Genomic DNA, 27,823 nt, shown 5'->3' on the forward strand with positions numbered 1-27,823 from the left:
AAAATATTTTTAATGGGAAAGGTAGAATTGCTGTTGTGCAAAGTGCCGAGTTTTGCTTGTGAGAACAAGGTGGAAATTATCCATGAGAGCTAGGAGGCAGCAGTGCATAATGCCTTCCCCAAAGTGATAGTTGCTTGGGACATGTACTCAAGGCTGTCTTACATTCCTGCTTTGGTTGATTTTCTACTTAGATTTGATTAAACTTGTGGCTGTATTGCTTTCTCTGTGTAATATTCCACAAATATTGCTATCAATTTCAAAACTTCAACAAGGTATTGAAAGCAAGTACTTCATGGATAGTCGCAAAAATATTTTATGTAGTTACTTGCAATATTTAACAAAACATTAGATGAGTAGTTTGTTTGCTCTGATTTGTGTGATTCCAGAGCTATATCTTATTGAAGTTTTGGAAATACTTCATCAGAAAGGTAGGGAATATTTGATAAAATATGCCATGAATACTCATATGAAATTGGATTAAAAGTTTCATGTATAGCCACACTACAATATTTGGAAAGTATGTTTTAAGGAATTTTCCTGTTGGAAATTCCTACAAATATTACTACTACTTTTCAATTATGCTCATGTTTAATTCAAAAGTTTTTCAGAACCTTTCTTTTTTAATGATTTTTCTACAAGTATGAAAAGCAAACCCAGTCATTGCCACTACCATCTCATCTCTAGTGCTTGTACCTGGATGACCAGCTCTTCCATCTTTGTATGACACTCAGTCCTACAGCTGCTGGTGTTTCACTGCCCTTCCAGGGAGGGTCCTATGAATTGATGCATTTTCCGTATCCTTACTCTTCAACCTCACCTCGTCTATTTCATTACAACTTTCTAAACATCCCTCTCCCAGTCTGCCTTTCAATGGCCTTTGAATCTCCTCCTTGCCAGGAGTCTACACGCATGCAGCTGGGATACTGCTGTCCTGCTCTAGTACCTTGGAACTGGCAGCATATAAGTGCAAACGCTTGGAGTCAGAATTCAGAGATTAAACCCTCCCTCAGTGAGGCCAGGGAAGCAGTGGGCTGGTGTCTAAATGTCCCAGGAGGCAGAATGAATCATGGCAGGGCAAGTTGATAATGACCATGCTAGCAGAGAGGCACAATGCATCAGAACTTCAGCCTGTAGAAAATTAACATCTCAATCATTTTCTGCCTTTTCAAGGGGAGGATGGAGTACTCATTATCTGGCCCATTAATTCACCCTAAGCAGAATTTTATACCTGTGGAGCTTTTCAACAAAAGTAGAATAAATTCAGTATAAACCAGTCATCTCTCCCCTTCCACACATGCTTTTTGAGTTGAATAATTTATAAATTCTTCTTCTATTTTTAAGTCTTCTTGCCAAATATTATATTTCACAGTCACACTTTTCTACCCTTCGAGACGTTTTTTCTCTATTGTTTCTGTGGCAATGCTCCACACAAGCAAGTTAATTAAATTGACTCTGGCAAGGGCTGAATTTTCAATCTTTGCACAATCTCCCCTGTGTGGAAAAGCACACGGCATTCTGGGCTCCAAATAATAGTGCCAATTAAGTCCAGTTAACATGCAAGGCGCAAATGCTTTGTCACTGCTTTGGTAGTTTCTGTAACTATAGATCAGAGTGAGCGTTACTAACAGGTTCATAAATCATTCAAAATGATACTCTAAATTTTCTGCACACCATAGCAGGGCAAACAGCAACTCGGATACAATCAGACTGCTGTTAAACATACAGGGCAGCAACCTGAAAATAACAGAGAAAAAAAACCTCCAACTTTATTTCTCTGATCTCCTTTTCGGGCTGAATTTGGAGACGTCGCTCGGAACAGCCCTGATAGGGTGTTTTTTTCAGGCAGCAAATCGTCGAAGCTTGCTGCGTTCCTGCAGTGCGGTGATCTGCGGGATCAGAGCGCTGCCTGCTGGCCTGGAGCTCGACTGCTCATCCCCGCACCAGGCACGGGGACTGCCGTTTCCTGGGAAAAAGAAGCAGGCAGCCCAGCCAAGAAGGAATTTTGCAAGAAAATCAGATTACACCAAGAAATGTGGGGGGAAATCTGCATGGCTGATGCAGGGAGATGCTTGTAACCATGCAAGATACCTTTAATGTGTGCCAATAAATGGCATCTCTGAACATTTTTATGTGTTCCCTGTATTATACCTTTGAGAAACGCTAAGGATTTTTTAAAATGGATGGGGAGGTAATTGCTGTATCCCTTCATTTGTAAAACTAAGCACTGCTAGTGACTCGAGCCCAGTTCTATAGAGTGAGAAACAGAAAATTAGAATTCAGGATCAATCGCTCATTCAGAAAAAAAAAAAAAAAAAACGGACTCGATTTCAGACACTTTATTATCCACTGGGGATGTGGCCTGCAGAAACCTTCCAGGTTTTGTACCTGAGGATCCAATCCATGTGATTAAATCACTGTTCCAGCGTGAAATTTTCATTAACCGTGTCTTCTCCTTTGGTCATGGTCAGAAGAAGTCTGATTGACACTTTCTATAGCTTTGTCTGAAGCCTGTCTTCCACCAAACACCATGGCAGCTGTGGGGCAAGAATTCTTCCTTCCTGTGAGGAAAAAAAAAGCAATTTTCATTGATTCCACAAATAAATGATTTTTCCTCTGGAGAATCTGCTGAAAATTGCACAATGATTCTGGTATACATGGATTAGTGGCCAGTAGGCAGGAATGGAAGTCAGATGTATAATGATAAAACTTTGTTATGGAATGAGTCTGTAATTTACCATAAAGTTATACCATGTGCACTGGCATGAGGAGATTGTAAAGAAAGATGAGAGCAAAATCCTGACTGGTGGCCAGATTAATTATATTTCATGAAACTAGTAGGTTTGCACTGCAGAGGCCGAAAAAGCTATGTTGCCATTCTCAAATGTGCGTTTCAAGCTTTTGAGTTTCTAAGGATACATTTCCAAAAATATTCCAACTTTAATGAACAAAGAGATCCCTGACTAACTTTGAAAAATAATCTAAAACGTCTCCTAAACTTGTAACACCGTCAGCTCTTCATTCATATTCCTTCCATATTAATGCTAAAGACTAATGGTGATTACTTTAAAATAGCTTCATTACAAAAGATGTGTTTTGTAATGTTTGTGTCCACATTTAGCCATGGCTAAACCACAGGCAATCATTCTATCACCCTATTCCCCCCACACACTTGGGAAGGGGAATCGAGAAAGGAAAAGAAAACTCATGGGTCGAAATGAAAACAGCTTTATTAATAATATAACAATAAAGTAGTAGCAGTAGTAGCACTGGTGGCAGTAGTAGTAGTAGTAATAATAATAACAACAACAATAATAAACAATACAATATTCATCTGTTCCAATTAGTGATCACAGAATGCGCGCTCCCAGCAGTGGATGCCAGATGGTGAACACTGCGAGCACAGCAGTTCTAGTGGGCATGGAGGTTGCAGTCAACGCAGAGAAATTGCAGAGTGGACTCAGAGCACAAGAAACAGGACACCAAGATGCACTGAGGGTGAGCAGGACCCCAAGGGATGGCAGACATTGAGAAGAGAAAGGGCCATCCCCAGAAAACTTCCTGCTTCTATACAAAGCGTGACATTCATGATACAGAATACTTCCCTTGGGCAGTTTGGTCCAGCTGTCATGGCTCTACTCCTCCCAGCTTTATAGACGTGCCCACTTGTCAAGCATGGGAAACTAAGGAAGCCCTTAGTTTCCTTGACAACAATCCAAAACATGTTATTTTTCAGTATTCTTCTCATATTAAAATCTAGAGAAACAGCAGTTACTGAGAAGAAAATTCATTCTGTCCCAGCCAAGCATGAACATTAACTAGTAACAACTGTAAATAATGGATGCTATCAACAATATTCTCACACTGAACTCAAACTTCTGCAGTTACTGAAAAGAAAATTGACTTTATCCTAGCCCAAACTAGGACAATGAGCAAGGTAAAAATCAAAGACTGGGAGATGGAAATTGTTGTAAGGAATAAACAAAGAGAAGAATGATGTAAAGCAACAAGGAAGGAGGTTATGGGGAAAAAAAGCCCAAAATACAACACATGGAAGATCAAGGAACAGAACTAGAACAAACCCTAGAGAAAGTGCTTTCTTAATGTGGCTCTGAATACCCCTTTTTATTTTGTGTGTTCTCTGTTAGAAAGATGATGCGTGACTGAAGGTACCATTGCCAAAGAAGCTAATATAGTATAATTCCAAAACATATAATATGTATTATGATAAAACTTATATAAGCATGATTAAAATTGTGCATATATACTTAGATATAACAAAATGCATAATGTTGTTGTAGTATTTTGAAATTGCTTACCACCCCACCCATTAATCTCCCTGTAATGCAGCCAAAGTCCAACAGTTGAGTTCACCTTCCTTTCCTACCACTCTCTGGTATCTCAGGTGCCTGTTCTGCTCTGTCATGGAGTACCAGTCCTTCCCAGAAGGCACACCACACCTTTCACACCCACTGTCATTCATGTCTACTTCTCAACTTTTTTTTTTCCTGTTCTCCACTCTGACAATATTCAAGAAGCATTTGGACAACACCCTCCGACGCATGGCGTGCATTTGGGGTTGTCCTATGCAGGGACATGAGTTGGACTCAATGATCCTCGTGGGACCCTTCCAACTCACGATATTCTAGGATTCTTTTTTTCTCCACAGTTCTCAAACGGTAATGTATAAATGCCACATATTTATCCCATTATCAAGGTTTGTTATAGAATGTAATCACAGTTTTATAGCTTGAAGTTGAGGAAACAAACAAGAAAAGGAGATAAAAAGGCACCTCTATCTCTGTAAACATTTCAGAGGAGTTAAAAAGCAATTAAAGGATGTTCATCTTTCCTACTTTCTGACCAAGTTGTAAAATCTTACTCGGGCAGTGCCGATAAAGATGATTATAAGGAGTTTTAAAATCTGTATTCAGATGTGATGTTGCCTGGAAGATGCTGGAGGGCAAGAGATCGATGTCTGTTAATATCCGCCACACTGCTAGAGGAAGCTGCCCCTTCCTAGAAAATGAGAGGTTCAAGTAAGTTAGTCATGCATGCAGCTCTTTGGATGCATAAAAAATGCTTTTTCTCTTGTGTTACCTTGTGTTCCCACTAATAAGATTAAACAATACATTCTTTCAAGACTACTTTGCATAAATGCAATGGTCACAAGCACACCAAGGGTGAGACCATGGTTAGTGCTCTCCTGGATCTGACAGCAGCTGCAGGCTTACACACCTGCAGACCCTGTCGGACCATGCACGAACCACACGAATCCACCTGCAGACATTTCACTGAGCTCAGCCCCAGGCTGACGTGAGGGGAATCCTCTTTCATTTTAAGTGCCTGTGAAATCAGCAGGATGCTAAAGCATCTTGTAATGAGGGGAAAACACTGCTACAGCCTTTTATTTTTTGCCACAATTTATATGTAGGTCATTTGAGCCTACTGTGCATGTGCTGCTTCCACTGACATCAGTTGCAGATACTCTGGTTTGTATATGCTTGAATTAGCGGGCATTTTCTGCAGGAGAAGATGAAAGTCACCAAATCATAGCAAACCCTCTCCACCTTGCACCAGGAGCTCTGCATATGACAGATGCTTCCAGTACGTCACGCAGTTTTTGTATACAAGAGTCAAAAAGCAGTACAGAAACAAGTAATGGAGGGAAAAGAGAGGCCAGGAAAGTGAGGAGCGTGAAGAAAAGCCAGGGTGAGAAAGCAAGGATGTAAAAGGTAAAGGATGTGGCACATGTGAAAGATAATAAAAAATCTTTCTACAAATACATCAACAAGAAAAGGAGGACTAGGGAGAATATTCAGTCCCTATTGGATGCAGAAGGAACAACAGTGACAGGGGATAAGGACAAGGCTGAGGTACTTAATGCCTTCTTTGCCTCAGTCTTTAATAGCAAGGAAAGTTGTTCCCTCTGTGTATGAACCCAGGAGTTAGAGGAGCAGAATGAGGCTCCCATGATCCAAGAGGAGGAGGTTAGAGACTTGCTTGCCCACCTAGACACCCACAAGTCTATGGGGCCGGATGGGATCCACCCAAGAGTATTGAAGGAGCTGGTAGATGTCCTTTCCAAACCCCCTTCCATCATCTTCCCATGGTCCTGGCTGACTGGGGAAGTTCCACTAGACTGGAGGCTGGCTAATGTTGTGCCCATCTACAAGAAGGGTTGCAGGGAGGATCCAGGGAACTAGAGGCCTGTCAGTCTCACCTCAGTGCCAGGGAAAGTCATGGAACAGGTAATCTTGAGTGCTATCATGAAGCACATGCAAGAGAAACAGGTGATCAGGCCCAGTCAACATGGGTTTACAAAAGGCAGATCTTGCCAAACTAACCTGATCACCTTCTATGACAAAATGACTAGACTAATGGATGGGGGAAAGGCTGTGGATGTAGTCTTCTTGGACTTCGGTAAAGCCTTTGACACAGTTTCTCACAGCATTCTGCTTCAAAAACTGTCAGCCTCTGGCCTGGATGGGCGCTCACTCTCCTGGGTTGAAAACTGGTTGGATGGCCCGGCCCAGAGAGTGGTGGTCAATGGAGTTAACTCCAGCTGGAGGCCAGTCACAAGTGGGATTCCTCAGGGATCGGTACTGGGTCCAGCCCTGTTCAATGTCTTTATCAGTGACCTGGATGAAGGCATTGAGTGCACTCTCAGCAAGTTTGCGGATGACACTAAGCTGGGTAGAAGTGTGGATCTGCTGGAGGGTAGGGAGGCTCTGTAAAGAGATCTTAACAGGCTGGACCGCTGGGCTGAGGCCAATGGCATGAGGTTCAACAAGGCCAAGCGCTGGGTCCTGCACTTGGGGCACAACAACCCTATGCAGTGCTACAGACTGGGGGAAGAGTGTCTGGAGAGCTGTACAGAGGAGAAGGACCTGGAGGTAATGCTTGACAGTCGACTGAACATGAGCCAGCAGTGTGCCCAGGTGGCCAAGAAGGCCAATGGCATCTTGGCTTGTATCAGAAACAGTGTGACCAGCAGGTCCAGGGAGGTGATTCTCCCTCTGTACTCGGCACTGGTGAGACCACACCTTGAGTACTGTGTTCAGTTCTGGGCCCCTCACCACAAGAAGGATGTTGAGGCTCTGGAGCGTGTCCAGAGAAGAGCAATGAAGAGGAGAGGAGGAGAGGAGGGAGCTGGCCTTTTCTCCCAAGTGACAGGGGACAGGACAAGGGGGAATGGCCTCAAACTGTGCCAGGGGAGGCTCAGGCTGGACATCATGAAAAAAAATTTCACAGAAAGGGTCACTGGGCACTGGCAGAGACTGCCCAGGGAGGTGGCTGAGTCACCATTCCTGGAGGTGTTTAAAAGACACCTGATAGATGGTGTCTATCTAGAAGGGTAGATGAGGTGTTCAGGGACATGGTTTATTGGCAGACAGGAATAGTTGGACTCCATGGTCCAAGAGGTCTTTTCCAACCTGGTGGTTCTATGACTCTTGTTCCCACAGACCAGCCGCTTGCTCTCATTCCCACGCCATCGTACTGCATGGAGGGGAGCACGCAGGCACCGCCCCGCCCGCAGCCCGGACCGCGGTTCCCCCGCCGGGCGGCAGGGGGCGCTGCCCGCGGTTCCCCCGCCGGGCGGCGGGGGGCGCTGCCCGCGGGGCGGCCGCTCTGGACGGCCCCTTGTTGGTGGCATAGCTGCAGCGGAGTCGGAGTCGGTGTCGACGTCGTCGTGAGTGTTGGTGTTGGCGGCGGGTCGCGCCCGTTCTTCGCTGCAGCATGCCCACCGTGGAGGAGCTCTACCGTAACTACGGGATTCTGGCGGACGCCACCGAGACGGCGGGCCAGGTGGGCGCGGCGCGGCCTGCGGGGCCCGGCGGGGCCTGGGGAGGCCGCGGTGCGGGGTCTCTCACGGGGAGGGGGAACGGGCACACATCATCGTCCCGCCTGCAGCTCGGGAAGAGTTCGTCGCTTTCGCAGAGTCCTCCTCCCGCGCTGTGCGCTGTTAGGAGAGAGGTGGTGCGTGCAATTCGACCCGCGTTGCGCGCCGGGCAAAACTCGGGCCTTAAAAGATGGCCCTGGGGCTCAACCAGCTCCAGTCCGGTGCGTGTCCGGGCAAAGCAAGATTCTGGCAGGGTTTTTAGCTAAAAGGCTCCGAAAGAAACTGAATTGTTGGGGGAAGGTGAAGTCAATTATGTTTTGTTAACGGCCTAGCGCCTTGTTTGTTTTTTTGGTTTTTTTTTTTTTTTTTTTTTTTTTTGCCTTAATGCAAGAATGGAAGTTCCATTCTTACGGATAATGGAGTTTTTTACCTATAAAATCCTGGCAAAATCGCCTGGTTTTTTTATCATTACGTAATTATTAAAAGAAGAGGATGGCTTAGTGTATTACCAATACAAGATATTATGGTTGATTTAAACTAGGTTTTTTGTTGCATTAGGCTCACATATTGCTGAATGGCTGCCTGAGAAGACAGCGGGTTTATTTTTCTTTTTGTCTTAATGTATGTAAGTAAGAAGGTAGATTTGCACGTACCTACCTAGCAGTAGATCTTAAACTAAAAAAAGTAGATTTTAAACTTTGGAAAGTTAAGGGAACAAATAATATAGTGATGGGTTAGTGGTTTTTTTTCCTCTTTAACTCAAGTCCGTTCTGGTTGCTTGTGCTGCTGTGCCCTAGTGAAACAAAGCATCATTGCAGTAAGTCCAACAAAAACATCATCTCAGAGCCAACCAAAAAATGTAACTAAAATGTTGGGAATTATAGGGAGAGATACAGAATAAAACAGATGTTATTACTATGCCATTTTATGAATCTATAGTCCATGTTCATTTTCACTATTAAGAGTAGCCTTTGTAAGATAGGAATGGCTACCTTTCGTAAAACAAACTCCAGGATAGTTAAGGAAGACCCTGTGACAGGGAAGAACCTTCAAGGCTAAGTATAGAATGGTGATTCCTAATATACTTTCCCAGCTTTTCTTCTCTACAGCTTGTGGGCTTCCAAAGCCAGATATAGTGTCTTCGTAATTAGTAGATCTTGCTGGACTTCCTTCAGTAAACCTTTCTAGTGCTTTTTTTAACTGATCATATTTCTGGCATGCAAACGTTCTGTGGCAAGATGTTCCATTACTTCATTAACCTTTGTGAAAGAGTTTTCTCCTTTGATCTAGTAATTTTATAATCTTGATATCTTTATAATTTGATATCTGCAATTTTTATATTCTGAGAAGCCATGAGTAATTGTTCCTTACTTATCAGTTTTATCCCACTGACCATTTTATCTCATAACAACCTTATGAATATGATCTCTCACTACAAAAACTCACCATAACCTTGTCTCAAAAAAAAGAAGCTTTGAACATGAGGAGAAGAGCAAGGGGACAACCAGAAATATGATATTAAGAGAAATCATTTGAAAGACCGGAAATATTGAGCTTGTAAAAGAGTGTTTCAATTGAGAAAGGGGCTCAGATATGATGAGTGTACCTCATGAGTGGAATGAAGGTGAGAACTTGGAAAAAAAAAACTGTTGGGAAGCAGGCTTAAAGTAAAGAGGAAGACAAACTTTTTTCCATAGCATGTTGAGAAACTTGTCGCAGGGCATAATGAAGTATGAATTGATTCAAGAACTAACCTAGAGAAATTAATGAATGGGTGGTCAGTTGATATTTATTGAAAATAAAGTTCTGGGCACTGTGTCTGCCTTAGGACATTCCTGTGCTACAGATTGGGAGAAAATGTGTAAAACTGATCATGCTGCTTCTGCGTTTGGTGGCTTTTTATTCTTGGAGCATTCAGTGCTGCCAGGTGCAGGGTGTAACAAACTTCTACCTGAACTGTTTTGCCTAAATGATGGGAGTAGCTAGCATGCAGTAACGCAAATTCGTGCAATACAAGCTACTCTGTTGTTGCTGTATGAATGTTTATGTTAATATTTATTAAGTTCAAGTAACTCGTTTCACAAAAAAAGTTGTTCTTCATGTGCAGACTGAGAACCTGTGACTGTAACAGTGTGTGTTCCATTGTTATTTTGCATTGGCTTGTTCCTACTTTTGTTGTTGAGTGCACTGTGTCGTCACAGCTACAGAGCAAACCAGATAGGGGTGTGGATCAGCTGAGAAGCAACCATATTTTCCCTTGCTTATTTTTCTTCCGATCAGTCCCCCAATCCAGTTCAGAACTTGGCAACATGGAGAGCTATCGGCAAGGTGTAGGGAGTGTTTAAGGAGCATTGGTGGTATATGTTAAAATACAGCTTACTTTAGAGGGAATTGATGCAGCATGCTGCTTTATAAATTAGTATCTTTATTTGCTGTGGGTGAACTTTTATGTGGAGTAGGGGTGATGATGTTTGTGACTTTGTTTTATTCTAAAGTTTCAGTCCTGTGGGCAAAAAGACAGGAACACCAGTGCTATTCTAGTTGGAGCAGCTCTGTTGCTGAAGTGTTTATTTCAGTTGGAGATTTCTGGGGTTTTGTATCTAGTCTCTATGAACAGATTTTTCAAGAACTATGTTTTATCTCTGATTAAATGAACTGCTTGTATAGATACCAAAGATGCTTTAGCACAGTATTCATTAAAAATAGTTTGTGATCCATCCATATTGGGAGGTAACCTGTGCTTGAGAGACAGTAGAACAGACAGGAAGTAGAAACTCCTTGAAAAATTGCCCAAGTTCAGTGAAGTTGATTGCTGTGAATCATAATATGATTCCTTGAGTCTTCACTGATGTAATCACAAGTGGTATACAAGAACTGTTAGCCTGAGGGCTGGCAGTTTGAACAGACAAGAGGAACCAGAATAACAGTAAAAACACAGTCAATAGAGGCAAATTTTACTAAATTGGCGTGGTTAAATTGGTCTGACAGAGAAATTTCTTTATTTATATGAAGGTTGTATTATATAGTTCACTTAAATAGCTGAAGTGAATGAGAAAAAAAAAAATCCTTCCCTTGTCCTGAGAATACCCCAGGATTTTTCTATTTATGTGTTCTGTTTTAACTCTTTCAGCATAAGGATGCTTACCAGGCTATTTTGGATGGTGTGAAAGGAGGTGCCAAGGAGAAGAGACTTGCAGCCCAGTTTATTCCTAAGTTCTTCAAGCATTTTCCTGATCTAGCTGACTCAGCTATCAATGCCCAGTTGGACCTCTGTGAGGACGAAGATGTTTCTGTAAGAATAAGAACCTTGTAGCAAGTTGATATCTTGAATTTATAGTTTGTCTTTGGAAAACTTAAGAATACAATTGTATTCTTGTGATAATTGTGTGATGGGAAGATACCTCAGGTTTCTTTTTTTTTTTTTTCACTCCCATCATTGATCAAAGGGATAAATCTGTAGAAAGAAACTTACATACAGTTTATTTGAATATCTATTTACAGTTTTTCCTTTCAAAAAGCACTTTGTGGTAATGGGTTATAGGAAATCCTGGGAGGCAAGAAAATTTTATTTGCACCTCAGAACCATGGGGATGTGATTCTGAATGTATTATTCTTGCAGCAGTCCTGAGATGTTTTGTGCTGCTTCTGTGGTGCTGATAGAAGCTATACCTTTGAAGCATCTTTGGTTATCAGATTTTAAATTATTTGGGCAGATCATTCAAGGTCTTTTTTCAATGCTGGAACAAAACCTAAAGTTTCTCTGCCCTGTGCACAGCTGTAAAATTGTCCTCTCTGTTAGCAAATGCGACCTCATAGTAACACAGATTCCAACCCTTTGTTTTGTTGATCACAGTAATGATTTTGTGAATGGAGGTGCTGTTTGAATTGGGGTTTTTTAGTGCAGCTTAGATCTAAGAAAAATAGATTATCTTCTTCATAAATACGTCACAATAGTTTCATAGCAAATACAAAGTTTGGACTGCCATTAAAGTCTGAAGCACGAACATGACTTTCAGAATATGATACTCATGTTAAAAGGATATGTGGCCATTTTCTCATATTTGGCTGATTTTTTTTTCTGCCAAGTTTTTGTAGCTGAATTGCCTGCTTTGTTGTTTGGTTACTTTTTGTAATTACTTAAATTTTTTTATTTCTACAATGCTGAAAATTTTGGCAGATCCGGCGACAAGCAATCAAGGAATTGCCTCAGTTTGCCACTGGAGATAATCTTCCTCGGGTAGCAGACATACTGACCCAGCTTCTACAGTCAGGTAGTAGACAGTGGTAGTTATCTAGCCACTCTCCTTGTGTCATACCTGAAAATGTATACAGTTCTGTTCTGTAAAACATTTTCTGTTGATTCATAATTTGTCACAAAGGAGTCTGCTCCAGTGCCATTCATGTCCTGCTTGTGCTCATTTCCCCTGGTTTGTATTTGCTGTGTGGTTGTGCTGCTGCTTCTGCTGAAAGGTTGCTAATTATCCTAATGTAAACTGAAAATCTTTCTGTTAAATACAACTTTTTTTTTTTTTTCATTCAAGTTCTCTGAAAGTATCTGTGGAAAAAGCGGGGGGGAGTTGGGAAACAAAAAAAAATTCTCCTATTGTGGTCTGCAGCAGTTTGCCTTCTGAAAAAGACTTACTGGATTTCTAATCCAGGTGCTCAAGAACTTTAAAAAGTCCTGAAGGCATTTTCTTCCATACAATGCATTTTTGGTACAAAATATTTAATTCAGAATTTAATATGCCATATGTATATTTTAATCTTAGTAGGTTGTTGAGTGCCAAATATTAGATGTTCAAGATTGTGTTAAAAAATTCATTATTAAGTCCATTTCTCCATTTAGTTCAAGAGAAAAATTGTTTCTCCCACCAAAATATTGTAGATTACTTAAGAGTTTAAACAATATAACTATTTATTGTACCTTAATTTAGCAAAAGTAAGGTTGTTTATTCAGCTGTTCCTTAAAATGACTTGATATATTAAATAACTTCCTTTCAAGTTTTCGGTCCTATCAAGTTTGTAATGTTAAAGTATTGGCAGGGAGTCTGTAGTGGCAAATAGCTTTTTGTTTTGCTTCCAGTTTTCATAATTTTGTCTTTCTACTTCTTCAGTCTAGTAGTCATTAGAAATGAAAGTTGTATTTTTAATAAGTAAATGGTGAGGGTAGAATACTACTCCTATGATATCAGAAATCTTCCTTCTTATGATAGCAGAAATCTTCTGCTCTTATGTTTGCATTTCAAGGATATACATATCAGTTTTTTTCTCTCTCCAGATGATTCTGCGGAATTCAATTTGGTGAACAATGCTTTGCTCAGTATATTTAAGATGGATGCTAAAGGTAAAGGACACATTTCTCTATAACTGTATTTTATTAATTCTTCCCAGAATGCAAGGAGGACTGAATTTTTATCCTCTTAGTACAATGCAAAAGTTAGAGACGCACACTCATTGTTTGGTTTTAGAAACGATATTGAACTTTTCGATAATTGTTGGTCTGAATTAGACAGATCAATAAAAGAATGTGGATTCTTATTTCAAGCTATATGAAAGTTGTGGTTTTTCTTAAAAGTTAGTATAGTGGTTATTTTAAGATGTATCACAGGGTCTTACTGGAGGAAACTTCCTTATTCTGCATTGAATGTTACTTCTAAAATAATTTGCGTTACATGACTGATTCTTCATTCAGGGACTTTGGGAGGCTTGTTCAGTCAAATTCTTCAGGGAGAGGATATTGTGAGAGAGCGAGCCATCAAGTTCCTGTCTACAAAACTGAAAACACTGCCTGAGGATGTGATGACGAAGGAGGTAGAGGAGTTCATATTGACTGAATCAAAGAAGGTGAGTTACTTACTTCACTATAAGCTTGAGTACCATAAAGCCATCCCTTATCACTGGCATTGATTTGGTGGTCTGTTTGTTTAAACCACATGTAGAGTACAAATCTGGTCTTCTAGTTACCCTATTCTGGTACAATCTGACCTTTGCAGCATTTTTTTTGTGGGAATGTTAAAGTAATGCTAGGCTCTTCTCATTTTGTAAGAGCAACTTTTATTACGATGATTGATCAGCTTAGTGAATCATGCTCAGCTGAATTCAGATCAGATTTCTTAGTGCTTTGTCCAGTTGGGTTTTGAAACCTTTAAGGACGGAGTTTTTCCATACTGTCTGGGCAACCAGTTCCCATGTTTAATTGTTCTCAACATTATTTTTTCTTAATTTATCCAGTTGGAACCTCCATTTCGGTTTTTATAATTGTCTCATTCTCACTGTGTCCTTGGGTCTCTACCCAAGGCTCCTGCTCTTGATGACTTGTTAAGTATTGGAAGATCTGTTAGGTTGCCACCCCCCGTTATGACTTTTTTCTTTCAGGCTGACAATATCACTTCCCTTAGATTCTCCTCACAGGTCACAGACAGGGCTTTCTAAAGCTTATCAATAATTTGCTCATACGGGAGGAACCAATATGAGGTGCAGTATTCCAGATTTGGTCTAATGAGGGCATAACAAAAGGGAATCCTTATTCCCTTTTCTTCCCTCAGTCTGCTGGCTATGCCCTTGTCACAGCACAGACGCTAAGGAATGCTGCTGACACTTTAGCCTAGTGGTCCCCAGAACCCTCAGGGCCTTTTCAGCAGAGTGGTTGCCCAGCAAGTCAGTCCCCACCATGTGTTGATGCAGGGAAGTTAGTTCATCCCAAGCGCAGGACTTTGCATTTGTCTCTGTCTTTGAACTTCATGAGATTCTATGCATTCCTCAAGCTGAGAAAGAGAGGAAAAGTATTAAAACAGTCAGTAATGAGTAGATTTAACATTGTTAACTCATTTAACGTTTATTCTGCCTGAAGCATACAATTTTGTTATATGAGAAATTTGTTCCTAAGGTTAGAGTTGAAGAATATTTCCTATGCAGAACTTGATGGCAGTTATTTTAATTTGGAGATGCATACAATTAGACTGCATGTTTTCATGTGTTCCTTTAAACTTGTGTTTTTAAATAACTAGAAGCTACATTTAAATGGTTAGTATTTCCATACTTTACTTTTTCAAATCAAGTAGGCTTGACTTGGAAGTTTGCAAATTACCACCACAGAAATACGTTTTCTGGTGTTCTCTTCAGGTGCTGGAAGATGTGACGGGTGAAGAATTTGTTCTATTCATGAAAATATTGTCAGGATTAAAAAGCTTACAGACAGTAAGTGGGAGGCAACAACTAGTGGAGCTGGTAGCCGAACAAGCTGACTTGGAACAAACATTCAATCCATCTGATCCGGATTGTGTGGACAGACTTCTGCAGTGCACTCGACAGGCAGTGCCACTCTTCTCAGTATGTATTTGCTTTGCATGAGAAATAGTGTGGAAATTTAATGGCTATAGCTTCTTTTTGGTGTTCTGAATTATTATGTTAGAATGACAACATATTGGTACTTTTCCACCTTTGGCTTCTAACGTATTGGAATGTTGGAAAATATCCTTAAAGCCTCCAGATACAAAGAGCTTTTGTGTTATTCGCTGCTTTTTGACATTTGCTTTCCAATTTAAAACATGACAATGAATTATGACAAGATTTTTACATTAGGTTTGTACGTGTATGAGTTGGATTATTTCAAGTCAAGTGCCAGGCAATTGCAGCACTTAAAGGCCTATTCCTGTGTTTTAGGCAATCTTTTCAGCCCTTGTTGCAGACAGCCTCTTGAGTTTAAGCTACGTGGAAGGGTCTCCCTGTTTTAGGAGTTAAGGGGAAGTTTAATAAAGCTTTAAGGCATAGCTGTGTAGTAGGCATTTATAAGGGTGGCAGACTGATGGGGGGAAAACAATTAACTCCTTCAGACTCAAAGAGTAGCCTGAGTCATGTGTGGTATCTTTTGCAGAAAAATGTTCATTCCACAAAATTTGTCACTTACTTCTGTGAGCATGTTCTGCCAAACCTGAGTTCCTTGACTACTCCAGTGGAAGGTCTTGATATCCAGTTAGAGGTAAGCCGAAGCTACATTGTCTTTCAAATCATATAAAATAAGCATCTTAGATAAAGATAGCTATTTTAAAAACTGCAAACTCCTTTCTTAAGTGGTTTTCAGTTCTCGGCTTGGAGGAAAACTATAGCTACACTAGAAAAAATAGTGTTTGCTATATTGAGGCATGACTGAGCATTGCCTTTTAAAGCATATGTAATTTGTCCTTGCTTTTGAGGCAAGACTAGAATAAGGAGATCAATGTAATCATTTTTACATTACTATCAATTTTTTTAAGCACATAGCATTTACTGAGATGATTGGTATGAGTGCTAATTTAGCCTCCTAAGGGAGTGGCTTAATATCTGTAATTTTGCTTAACATCAATTAGTGCTGCAGCTGCAGGTAGATCTCTCTCAATCTTATTTTGAAGGTGAGCTGTGCTGCAGACATGGGAAATGGAGTTTTGTTTACTTGTTAACTAAAGCTGCTTGTTGGGATTAGACACACAAACCTGCCTTTTTGTTTGAGAGCCTGAAAAACAGATGTTTAGGAGGGGCTTAGTTGTAATAGCTGACCTGTACTGTGCCAGCCATAATGATATGAGAACCACTTTTAGGTTGAAAGTTAAGCCTTTGTACTTTTAAGTTAACATACAAAAACCTGGCTATCCTTATGTATAGGTTTTGAAGCTTCTTGCTGAAATGAGTTCATTTTGTGGCGATATGGAAAAGCTTGAATCAAATTTGAAGAAGCTGTTTGATAAGTTACTGGTAAGACTAACTCAATTTTTACTTATGTAAAACATTTCTTGAAAAGTTTTCGTCAAAAACAAGTTATTTTTATTTATTAACCTATTTATCCTTTTTCGGAAGTGTCTTAATGATTAGGGCTTTGCCCCCTAAAAAGGTGGTGAGATCATTAGCCCAAATGAAGTGTATCTACACCAGTGCGTACAGTATGGGCAACAAACAGGAGGAGCTGGAAGCCATTGTGCAGCAGGAAAACATCCATATAGTTGCCATCATGGAAACTCAGTGGGACAACTGGCACAGCTGGAGTGTTGCAGTGGGCAACTACAAATTCTGCAGAAGGGATAGGCAAGGAAGGAGAGGCGGTGGCATAGCCCGGTGCGTTGAGGAGGGGGTTGATTGTCTAGAGCTTAATGATGATGACAATAGGATTGAGTGTTTACGGATAAGAATTGGGAGGAAGGCCAGCAAGGCAGATATCATGATGGGAGTCTGTTACAGACCACCAAACCATGATGAATAGGCAGATGAAATACTCTGTAAGCAGTTGGTAAGAAGTCTCACAATCACTAGTCCTTGTTCTCATGGGGGACTTGAATCCAGCAGATATCTGCTTGAAATACAATACAGCAGAGATGAAACACTCTAGCAGGTTCCTAGAGTGCCTGGGAGGTAATTTCCTGACACAGCTGGTGAGTGAGCCAGCTGGGGGTGGTGCCCCGTTGGACTTGATGTGCATAAACAGAGAAGGACTTCTGGGTGATGCCTTGGTTGGATGTGATGTGATGCCTTGGGTGTATAGCAATCATGAAATTGTAGAATTTTTGATTCTTTGAGAACTGAGGAGGGCAGTCAGCGAAACTGCCACCTTCTGGAGAACTGCCAGCTGCTGGAGAGCAGACTTTAGCCTCTTCAGGAGACATGGATTGAGTTCCCTGGGAGGCAGTTCTGAAGGGAAAGGGTGTCCAGGGAGGCTGGGCATTCTTCATGAAGGAAATCTTAATGATGCAGGTGCAGGAGCCGGTTGTCCCCAGATGCTGAAAGACAGGCTAGCAGGGAGGAGGACGAGCCTGGCTGAACGGAGAGCTTTGGCTGAAACTAAAGGGGAGAAAAAAGAGTTTATGACCTTTGGAAGAAGGAGCAGGCAACTTAGGAGGACTACAAGGATGACATGAGGTTATGCAAGGAGAAAATTAGAAGGGCCAAAGCCCAACTGGAACTTAATCTGGCTATTCAGGTAAAGGACACCAAGAAGTGTTTCTGTAAATGTATGAGTAGGAAAAGGAGGGCTAAGGAGAATCTCCATCCTTTAGTGGATGCCAGGGGAAACATAGTGACAAAGGACAAGAAAAAGCCTCAGGTACTTCGTGCCTTTTTTGTCTCGGTCTTCAGTAATCAGACCAGTTGTTTTTGGAGTACCCAAGATGGCCTCAAGTTGCAACAGGCAGGATTTAGACTGGATATTAGGAAAAAATTGTTCATTGAAAGGGTCGTCAGCCATTGGAACAGGCTGCCCAGGGAAGTGGAGGAGTCACCATCCCTGGGATTTAAAAGACATGCTGATGTGATGCTTAGAGACAAGGTTTAAGGGTGGACTTTGCAGTGTTAGGTTTGTGGTTGGACTTGATGACCTTAAGGGTCTTTTCCAACGTAAATAATTCTATGTTTTTATTTCAAAGATAGGTCGGTCCATGGCATAAGGTCAAACATCACTTTGCAATTCAAAGCCTTTGTAGATACAGAGAGCTGATTGCTGCGTTGTGTTTTTAATCCAGTAAACTTGTGGGTTTGTTCTATTTAAATTTTATAGTCATGGGGGACTCATGTTGATCACATTAAAAGCTATATCTGCTCTGATAAGCAAATACCGTTTCAGAAGCATTGGTGCAGTACATTGTTGCTTCCTGTGGTCACAGTACTACCGTAGTATTTCTTCTTTGTCAGTGGTTTCAAGTTGCCTAAGTGTAGGCAAACCATGTGCACCAGGACTTCGTGCAGCAGTTCATCACATTAATATAGGGATAGAGAGGGCACTTCTTAAATTGTTAGCATAAATAAGCCCTCCAGTTCAGAAACTGCAAAAGAATGGTCAGTCTGCATAAATGTCTCATGTGGTTTTTTCCTTTCTGTTCATTAGGAGTATATGCCACTTCCTCCAGAGGAAGCAGAGAATGGGGAAAATGCTGGTAACGAAGAGCCCAAGTTGCAATTCAGTTATGTGGAGTGTTTATTGTATAGCTTCCATCAGCTGGGTCGTAAACTTCCAGATTTCCTCACAGCCAAGCTGGATGCAGAGAAGTTGAAAGACTTCAAAATCAGGTAATCAAGTGTTAGAGTTCTGTTAGAAAGCGTGAATTGTTATTGCCTGTATGCTAAAGGAGCACAAATCAGATTAATGGAAGGCTTAGTTTGAGCACTCTTCCTAAGAGGGGGAAAAAAAATGAGATTACAGCTTCCCTTTGCTTATGCTTTTATTTTGTGGAAATATGTAAAATTCATTAACAGGTTGCTTTTAAATTTTTTAGGCTACAGTATTTTGCTCGAGGGTTGCAGGTGTATATTCGGCAGCTCCGTCTAGCACTTCAGGGAAAAACAGGCGAAGCCTTGAAAACAGAGGAAGTAAGTATTGTTCTGGAATTCTTGGGTTTCTAATTGAGCCTACTGAAATAACCATCAGCACAAATTAATGGACTAACTACTAACATCTATTGTAACTGCATCTTACCTGATGCTGCATTTTGCAAGCTAAGATCTTTATCTTTCTACTGTTAGCTGCTCTCTGGATTGACATGTATTTCGCTTAACTTTGATCTGGGTTTTGTTTTGAAGGGGAAATTTTCATATATTGGGAAAAGATTCTAGCAGGAAGTATACTGGAACGTTACAAGCAACTAGTTAATGTAAAAGTGCAAGAAGCCTAAAAATAATTGTAATGAAAACTCGGAAGTGTGCACACCTTTCAGTATTACTATAGCAATTCACTAGAAAAGCAGTCAGTTTAATGTTAAGACTTCTTTAAATGAAGTTGGCATCATTTAAAGCTAATTGAAGAAGTGTTCGGTGGTGTTTCTTTTTTTACAGAACAAGATTAAAGTGGTTGCCTTGAAAATAACCAATAACATTAATGTTTTAATCAAGGTAAGTCCTCACATTATGAAGGAGTAAATTCACACAGTAGAGTAACCTGTGCAGGAAAAAGGGATAGATTTGGACTAAGTTGTGTGGTGTTAAGTTAGTGATTTTTAGCCCCTTCAGGGTTGCAGCCTGCTTTACTGTTTCTGATCTGCTGTTTATGTAAGCCGCTTAGCCTTTGCTGCTGTTGGGATAGGATGTTGAGACCCATAGGAGGAGACCTTGCTTTAAGTGCCTGGATTCTGGTCAAGCCTTTTATCCTTGTCATTTGCCTTTCCTGCAGTGACAGGGAGAGGTAGGAATAGTTTGAAGGGGGTGCAAGGAGACGTAAAGGAGGGAAGAAGCAAAGCAAGCTGCTGTGCAGAACCTTTTTCTGCAAAAAAGTCCTAGAGGAATGAGCTGGAGAAACGTACTTCCATCCAGAACCCTTGAAACCATTCTGATTTCTTCTAAGCACCATCTCATCTGTTCTCTCACTTCCCGTCTGTTACCCTCAGTCACTACAATAAACCAGAAACTTTGCCTGCAGTATTGAGAAGCCTGGTTTTTAGCAGGGATATCAGAGGTCTCCTTGCAGAAGCCATTGTAGTTCATTATAAGACCCTTGATGGACACAGGGAGAGAGAGAGAAAGCATATTTTGTCAGTATAAGACACTGTGTCTTAATATAAAACTCACTTGAATTTCCTAGTAACGTGTATGGGCTACAGCAGCCAGATAAGGCAGTTAGCTACTGACACCTTCTCCCCCTGCCACTGAGCTTCAAAAAGGATTTAAAATTGTTGGAAAGTAACTGTTATTCTGGAGTCTCAGTAGGTGGCTAAAATTTTTAATGCAATCAACGTGAATTTAACTGTGAATAAACTGTCTGGTTTTACCTGCATAGGATCTCTTCCACATTCCTCCATCTTATAAAAGTACAGTTACACTGTCTTGGAAACCAGTACAGAAGGCAGATGCAAGGTGAGAATTTTTCATAATTTTTCATAATTTTCTTTTTGAAAATGGTGGTGTTAATTTTTGCTGTTAAGAAAATTAGGATCGTAAGCTGTTGATATATTAACATACACAGCACATGAGCTAAAGTTCAGCCATCAGAAATAACACCCATCCTGGAAGAGGTTAAGGCTGTGGAGTGATAATCTTAGTCTTGCTTTAGGAGTACAACAGACCAAATTGACTTGACACTAGTTTAGTTCCTCTTTTGAACTACTATTTAGGGCATCTTCATTAGCTGCTGCTAACTTGCAGTGGTTAATCTTTGAGTCTGAACTGCTATTCTGCTACTTGTCACTACAGAGGTGTAATCATCTATTTTTTTCGTCTGTCAGTCAAAAAAGAGCAAGTGAAGATACAACGTCAAGTTCACCACCAAAGAAAGCTTCGGCAGGACCAAAAAGGGATGCCAGGCAAATATATAATCCTCCCAGTGGAAAATACAGCAGTAACCTGGGTAGTTTTTCTTATGGTAAGTTATGAAGTTTGAAAAAACTTTGTCTAGTAACAGTTGTGTCTTGGGGTGGGAGGAACAAACAAATTAAGCCAACTCACTATCATGTTACTCTAAGATCAACTGTGCTATCACCAATTTTTGTGTATAATGGTATCTTTCTAGATGTTGATCTGCTACTGTGTCTGAGTGTTACCAGCTTATAAACTAGATGTCATTTGCAAGCTGGTTTTAGTAGTGTTTTAATACATAGAGTTAGTTATTCAACTGTTGTGTTATTTATGATGCACAGCACTTCCACCCCAAATTTCCCATTGTACAGACCGCTTGCTGCAAGTGGGAGGGATGGGCCACCTCCTGTCATACAACTGGACCTGTGCTGAATTCCTATTACAGCCGTTGCTGATGTTGCAGACCTGATCCAGAACTTCTGGGAATTGCTAGGTTTATTCTGTTATGTCCTTCTGCTCCCAGTCAGAGTGGTATTCTCTCTCTCTTTCTCTCTCTCTCTGCAAGTCATATTTCTGGGCAAAACGTGAGAGTAGTTGCAGGCTGAATGAATAGCCCCAACAATAGCAGCAACCAGTTCTTGTTGTCTTCCCTGTAGGCCCATTGGTCCTACATCTGTCAAATGCACAGCCTGCTACCACAAGTTATTGCACGTGCCCATAGGTTGAAAAATTCATATAAAGCACTGTCTTATATGTAAAACAAAGGAAAACATAAAATTTTCTGCAAATTTCTTACTGCAGAGCTCAGGTGATGCACCTGTATCTCCTAAGATAAGCTTGTAGTACTCTGGACTCAAAATTTCAACCAAAAATATTTTATTGCTTGCTACTGTTTCTTGTTAGTGAGATTCTTAGGCCTTTGAGTAGCTGATCTTTTTGCTCTTTAAAATAAACTCAGAGTTCTCTTTGTAGATTAAGATGAGCTGTATTTTAAGACTACATGAAGAGAAAGTCTGGAAGGGGAATGAGAGTTAGATCTATTTTAAAACAAATCCAAAGAAACTTTAACAAAATATTTGCGGGCTTTTTGTTGTGATCATATTTGTTCTTAAAAAAGAGAAAAGAAAGTTTGTCTATAATATACAAATAGTTTGTGGGGTATGCATCTATGTCTAAGATTTTTAAATGGATAAACTTAAGATACCAACCCAGAAAAAGAAATATAAGTATGCTGGTGACAACCTAATGTTAAGGATAGAAAAGAATAGATAGACTGACAAAGTTATGGTTTTCCATTGTTTATAAAATCACTAGGACCAAGTCAAACACATTAAGATCAACATGACGATATTGGACAGAAGGAAGAGCATAGGTAGCCTAATGAAGTTCTTTACAAACCGGTTTTCAATTCTGTGATAATGGATTAGCCCAAATATAGTTGTAAAATAACGAGACAGTTGTATATAATAGTATCAGTATGCAGAAAGACTACATTTACTTTAGAGAGTTTAGTTCTCCTGATCTCCTTTAACAATTTGTGGGATCTGTTGTCTGTTGAAGCGTAACTGAGATACCACAGTACATAAGCAGGATTAACCTTAAGAGACTTGCATCAGTCTTGAATAACTCAGTTACTGCATTGTAATTTTTACGTGTGTACAGCATAAAATCTGTATGAATTGACTATTATTTCAGAGCAAAGAGGTGGTTTCCGGGGTGGACGAGGAAGAGGCTGGGGAGGACGTGGCAGTCGTAGCCGAGGAAGAATCTACTGAGTAAACCGCTCGATCTTTCATGGCCCTGAAGGGCTCAAGTGAAAGCACTGCTCAGCAAGTTTGCTTGGAGTATCATTTCCTTCAAGGACTGCCTTCCATTGAGACTGACTTAAATGTTCTTTATACCTTTATATGTATGATCTACTTTTCTAACGGACTACAACTTGTCCACAGTGAAACTACAGCTGTATTTTTGGATGCTTACAGTCAGCAGTTTTGGGCTCTTATTTTTGAAGTGTCTTCTGGATTTATTCAAAATTGGAAGAAAGCATAGATGTTTTATCAAAAGCTACATCTTGACAGCTACTGCGTAACTGAAACTATATAATTGAGTTTATGTATTTAAATAGTGGACAGGACATAAATGTCAGATAAGCTTAGCAGCTGAAGTAATCCTTTCCTCATCTGTAACCATACTTTGCAATATGTGGAGAAGAGTACTACTGTTAAATCTGCTTTGATTTACTTTTTTTAATAGAATTGAATGAAATACATGCTGTTTTTTAAAGTTTGCAACATGGATCAAAAATTATTTTGCTTGTAGCATGAATAAGTCCTTTTACTTAGAGATGTGGAGAACGTGGTGGTGTTTTGTTTGCACCTCTTACTCTTCTCCGTGCATTGTAATGCAGAAGTGATGTTTTGCAAATTAATTTTTAATGTTTAATATGAATATTGCATATAGTTATGCCGTGAAATTTCAGTAAATGAACAGGAAAAACAAAACAATAAATGAGCAGAATTATTCCAAGAATGGGTAGAGACTGAAGCAGTGATTTGGCTTCATAGGCTGGAGCTGGACCATAGCAGTGCCTGGCTCTTATCTATGTTTTGTAGATTTCTCAATTTGTTGGTACTTGAGGGCTGCGTTATTTGGTTTGAGTTGGGTTTTCTTTTTACCAGTACCTTTGCATTTAAAAATATATGAATAAATTTGTATTTTGAGTAACGTTGAAAAATTCCAACTGTGTATTTCAAATCAGATGGAAAAGTTAACAATTCCATGCTATTTTTTTCCATAGCAGCTTGGGATTCTTATTTACTGGTACACCCAGAAAATACAATGTAAGAGCACAATGCTTTTTTTTTTTTTTTATTCTTGCCACTCAAAATTTTTACTTCTCAGGTCATTCAACATTGAAAAGAAATTAGCAGATAGTAAAAAGTTGGGACAGAGGAAAAGAATTTTGGTAAGTGTTCCAGGGCATGTTGATGTAAAATAGCTTAGGCTTTAGAAGAGTGAAGACTATTTCTTATCTTTGCTTTGTCCAGCCATTTGATATTCGCAGACACAGACAAGTTGCTGATAGCAATGTTTCCCTACCTAATTCCATTTGTATTTGCTTGTGAATCTCACTCAGGTGTCTTCATTAACACTCTTTGATATTTATCACTGCAATAAGGTCAGAATACCGAAGCTGTGTCAAAGTTAGAGATATTGTCAATGTTAAATTAGAAGTCTATTTTTGCTTAACTCTGGAGCAGTAGGCAGCAAACTTTGGACATTCCAGGACATGTGAGCTGACTTTGTATTTCTGATTACATGCCAGCAGATAAACTCAAATCTGTCTCTAAAACCAACAAACCTGGCAAAGAGCTTTCAAGGACGAATTCATAAGATCAAAATGCCACTATGAATATAGGCAGTAGTTGGGTAATAAACTTCCATTGGGTGAAAAAAATAGACATTTTGCACTTGTGGCCATAAATAGCGTTTTGAGGGATTTAAAAGTATAATCTCAAAGCATAAACATAACTTGTACTTAGACTAATAAGTAGGTACTGCACTGAATGTTGAGTGAGTTTTCTTCATAGGACTCCTGTTTTTCAGAGGTGATGTGCAAAGTTCTTGTGGCCTACGAAGTAGTTAGATTCTTTTTTCTCCCCCTCAGTTTCACGTTTAATTTTAATGCAGTGAGTTTTTGTGGAGACCTGTTTACCATCTTGTTGAATTGTAAATGTTCCCTTGCGCTTTTGGAATAAATTCATTTTGTAATTTTGTTTGGCTCATTGTTTCACAGTTACTCTACAGCATTTTGTGTTGGCTTAGTGAAAGAAGGGTACTGTGGTACCTTTTTGTTTCAGTGACTTATGCCTTAGATTGCTATTCATGTATTGAGCCGTTTGCCATAAAGGAATAGACCTTAGCAAGACTGCATTAACTGTTTAAGCTTTTAAGCAATTAAACTTTCAAAGGCAAAATTTTGGATAGGAATTTTAAATATTGAACAAAAGCTATATGTCATATTTGGGAATTATGAAAAGGAGTCATTCTGTGCCTTATTCAACCTTCTAGGTATTAGTCTTATGATAGAGCAAGAGTGGCTTGGAGTAGCACGCTAGTGTTTTTTTGTAAAGTCTGTAACATGCTTGATGTGAAAACTCTGGCCGCAGTAAGGAACTATCACACTGGTTGGAATACGTTCTCCATCCTGAGAAAAACTGAATCATTTGCATTAAGTTTAACCACTCTGACACCATTTGTAAACCTTTTTTCTTGTTTCTATTAATGGGCTTGAGTTACAGGCAAATTTTTGTGTTTCACAGGCTCTGGGAAGTCTGCTGTCCCCAAGAAGCAGGACTGTCTGTTTGCAGCTTGCTTGCAAACTCAGAAAGGTCAAACAGATCGAAGTTTGCATTGGGCAGCTTCTAGATCTCATTCAGGACTGGGGAAACAGGCTGTGGCTCCTGGTTTAATATTTACCATTAAGTGGAATAAGAAAAGAAAGCTTAGAATTTTCTAGGCAGGAATGAGGCAGAATGTAGTTTTCCGAGCTACCTTCAGCTGGCTCTCCCATGAATGGGCATTAGCAGCAGAGAGCAGCACGTACAGTTGGGTTTGATTTGTACAGAAGGCTGTTTCCTCGAGCTGTTGTGGCAAATGGTACACCCTGGACAAATTTATTTTTTTAAATGAAGGCGTTCAGTGCTGAGCCACATACTGCTTGTGTGTAAAGTCAGCCTTGAGCTCTGGACAGCAGCTCTGCCATTACCGAAGTGCGAAAGCAGGTCCAGAGGAGGCTACAAGGACGGTCAGAGGGCTGGAGCGTCTGACAGGCTGAGAGAGTTGTGATTGTTCAGCCTGGAGAAGGCTCCGGGCGGAACTTAGAGGGACTATTCAGTACCTGAAGGGGCTACTGGAAAGCTGAGGAGGGACTTTTTGCAAGAGCACGGAATGACAGGATGAGGGGGAATGGCTTCAAATTGTGAAGATTTAGGTTAGACTTACGAAGAAATCCTTCACTCTGAGGGGAGCGAGACACTGGCACAGGTTGCCCAGGGAAGCTGTGGATGTTGGACTGGGGTCCTGAGCAGCCCGGGCTGGTAGAGCTGACCCTGCCCGTCGCGGGGGGCTGGAACTGGGTGATCTCTAAGGTACCTTCCGCCCCAAACCACGCTATCACCCCGAAACTAAATCTCCATCAACCGCCCCCGGGCCGGGGGTGGTGTCCACCCTGCAGCGCTGACCCTCCTCGGCACCGCCCCACGCGCCCAAAATGGCGGTGGAGGCGTTTCCGGTTCCGCGCGGCGCGGGCAGGCCGGGATTAAGGAAAATGGCGGCGGAAGGAGCGTACGGGCGGGGTGGGCTGGGGCGGGCGTGGGTCTTCTCCGGCTGGGTCCTGGGTCTATGCTTACTGCTGGCCTCGAGGACTCGGCCCGCTGCTGCCACCACGCACTGGGTGGTCACCGAGGACGGGAAGATCCAGCAGCAGGTGAGGGGCCCGGCGGGAGGGGCGCCCGCCCCGAGGCCCCGCGAGGAGTCGCCGGGGGGTGCGGGCGGGCCGCGACCGGAGCCGCGTGCCCGGCAGCAGCGGCGGCTCCTGCTTGCGACCCCGAACGCCTCGGGCCGTGGGTTCCGCCTCGGCCGCCGGCAGCGGATCCCGTGGGGGCGAGCCTGCGTTTCGGTCGCTCTGTGTGTGAGGAGCGGCGGTGGGGAGGCTGCGAGCGGCCGGAGCTCACGCGTGCCCCGCGCTGCGGTGCTTTTGTGGGGTTGGCCAAAGCGTCTCGTTACCGGGCTAAGCGGCCGGGAGAGTCGATAGGTCGGTCACGTTTGGGTTTCTGACTTGCTTGGCTCCCCCTTTGTTGCAAAAGGAGCGACGCTAGAAACCCGCTTCTGTGTCAGACCTGCTTTTTCTTATACAGAGCTGCCAAATGGGTTTCCCTCTCCAGCAAACAGCGTGGCCTCCCTACCCCCAGAAAAAAAAAAATGTGTCCAGAGTTTAGTGTCTGTTAACATCACCTTCCTTTTGTAAGAATTTTTGGTGGGATCTCAGAGCTGGCTTTCTCCTTAGACAACCTCTACTTTCTTTATGGGGCTCGGGCATTTCAGCTATCTCCGTGGATCCAGGTGCTCTCTCGCCATAATTAACCTTTAATTAATGAACTACAACACTTCCAGTGCTGTCTTACCTCCTTTTTCCACTTTATGTAGTGTGGAAGTGAGAGTATAAAATAGTCTGGAAGCATCTGTGTGTATATATTAATTGTGTATGTATTAGTATGTATTATTATTTATAGAGTTGTGTATATATTATTAAATTTTGTTAAAGTGTTGATTTTGATTATTGCATGAAGTGTAGCTGTGATTTCAAAAACTCTGATTAGCAAAAATTACTTGAAAATCTGATTAGCTAAATTCACTTGGTTTTTTTACCTTTGGAGAAGAAAAGACAAGGCTGAGGGGTGACCTCATCACAGTCTACAGCTTCCTCAAGGGAGGCAGCAGAGAGGGAGGTGCTGATGATCTCTCTCTGGTGACCAGTGACAGGGTACAAGGAAAAGGAACGAGTCTGCATCAGGGGGAGTTTAGACTGGACGATATCAAAAGGTTCTTTACTGAGAGGGTGGGTGGTCACTGGAACAGACTCCTCAGGGAAGTAGTCATGGCACCAAGCCTGTCATAGGATAAGGGGCATCTCGGCAAGGTTCTTAGTCGTATGGTTTAGTTTTAGGAAGTCCTGTGAGGACT

The 27,823-nt window shown here is 41.3% G+C and overlaps 2 protein-coding genes across 4 annotated transcripts in view; both read left to right on the forward strand.

Annotated features, from left to right (window-relative positions):
* The first annotated feature begins 7,614 nt into the window (after positions 1-7,614).
* On the forward strand, positions 7,615-24,854 carry API5 (apoptosis inhibitor 5). Of its 2 annotated transcripts, none has more exons than XM_054066656.1 (14): positions 7,615-7,806; positions 10,971-11,132; positions 12,018-12,111; positions 13,119-13,184; positions 13,533-13,684; positions 14,963-15,169; positions 15,714-15,818; positions 16,478-16,567; positions 18,684-18,865; positions 19,072-19,165; positions 19,628-19,684; positions 20,565-20,641; positions 21,010-21,146; positions 21,451-22,762. In XM_054066656.1, the coding sequence occupies exons 1-14, from the start codon at positions 7,738-7,740 to the stop codon at positions 21,546-21,548; spliced, it is 1,590 nt and encodes a 529-aa protein (XP_053922631.1). In that variant the 5' UTR covers positions 7,615-7,737; the 3' UTR covers positions 21,549-22,762. The 2 variants fall into 2 exon arrangements, with proteins under 2 accessions (XP_053922631.1, XP_053922632.1); XM_054066657.1 differs by lacking the exon at positions 21,451-22,762 and adding an exon at positions 22,775-24,854 and having other exon boundaries at positions 7,616-7,806.
* Positions 24,855-26,336: 1,482 nt separating this feature from the next.
* TTC17 (tetratricopeptide repeat domain 17) overlaps positions 26,337-27,823 on the forward strand; it is a 57,484-nt gene continuing 55,997 nt past the window's right edge. For both annotated transcript variants that reach the window (XM_054066655.1, XM_054066653.1), the window contains exon 1: positions 26,337-26,567. In XM_054066655.1, the coding sequence (XP_053922630.1) occupies positions 26,352-26,567 (216 nt within the window). In that variant the 5' untranslated portion in view covers positions 26,337-26,351. The remainder of the gene's footprint in view (positions 26,568-27,823) is intronic.

This window comes from Cuculus canorus, chromosome 5, assembly GCF_017976375.1.
Source record: "Cuculus canorus isolate bCucCan1 chromosome 5, bCucCan1.pri, whole genome shotgun sequence".
NCBI classification, from domain to species: Eukaryota; Metazoa; Chordata; class Aves; order Cuculiformes; family Cuculidae; genus Cuculus; species Cuculus canorus.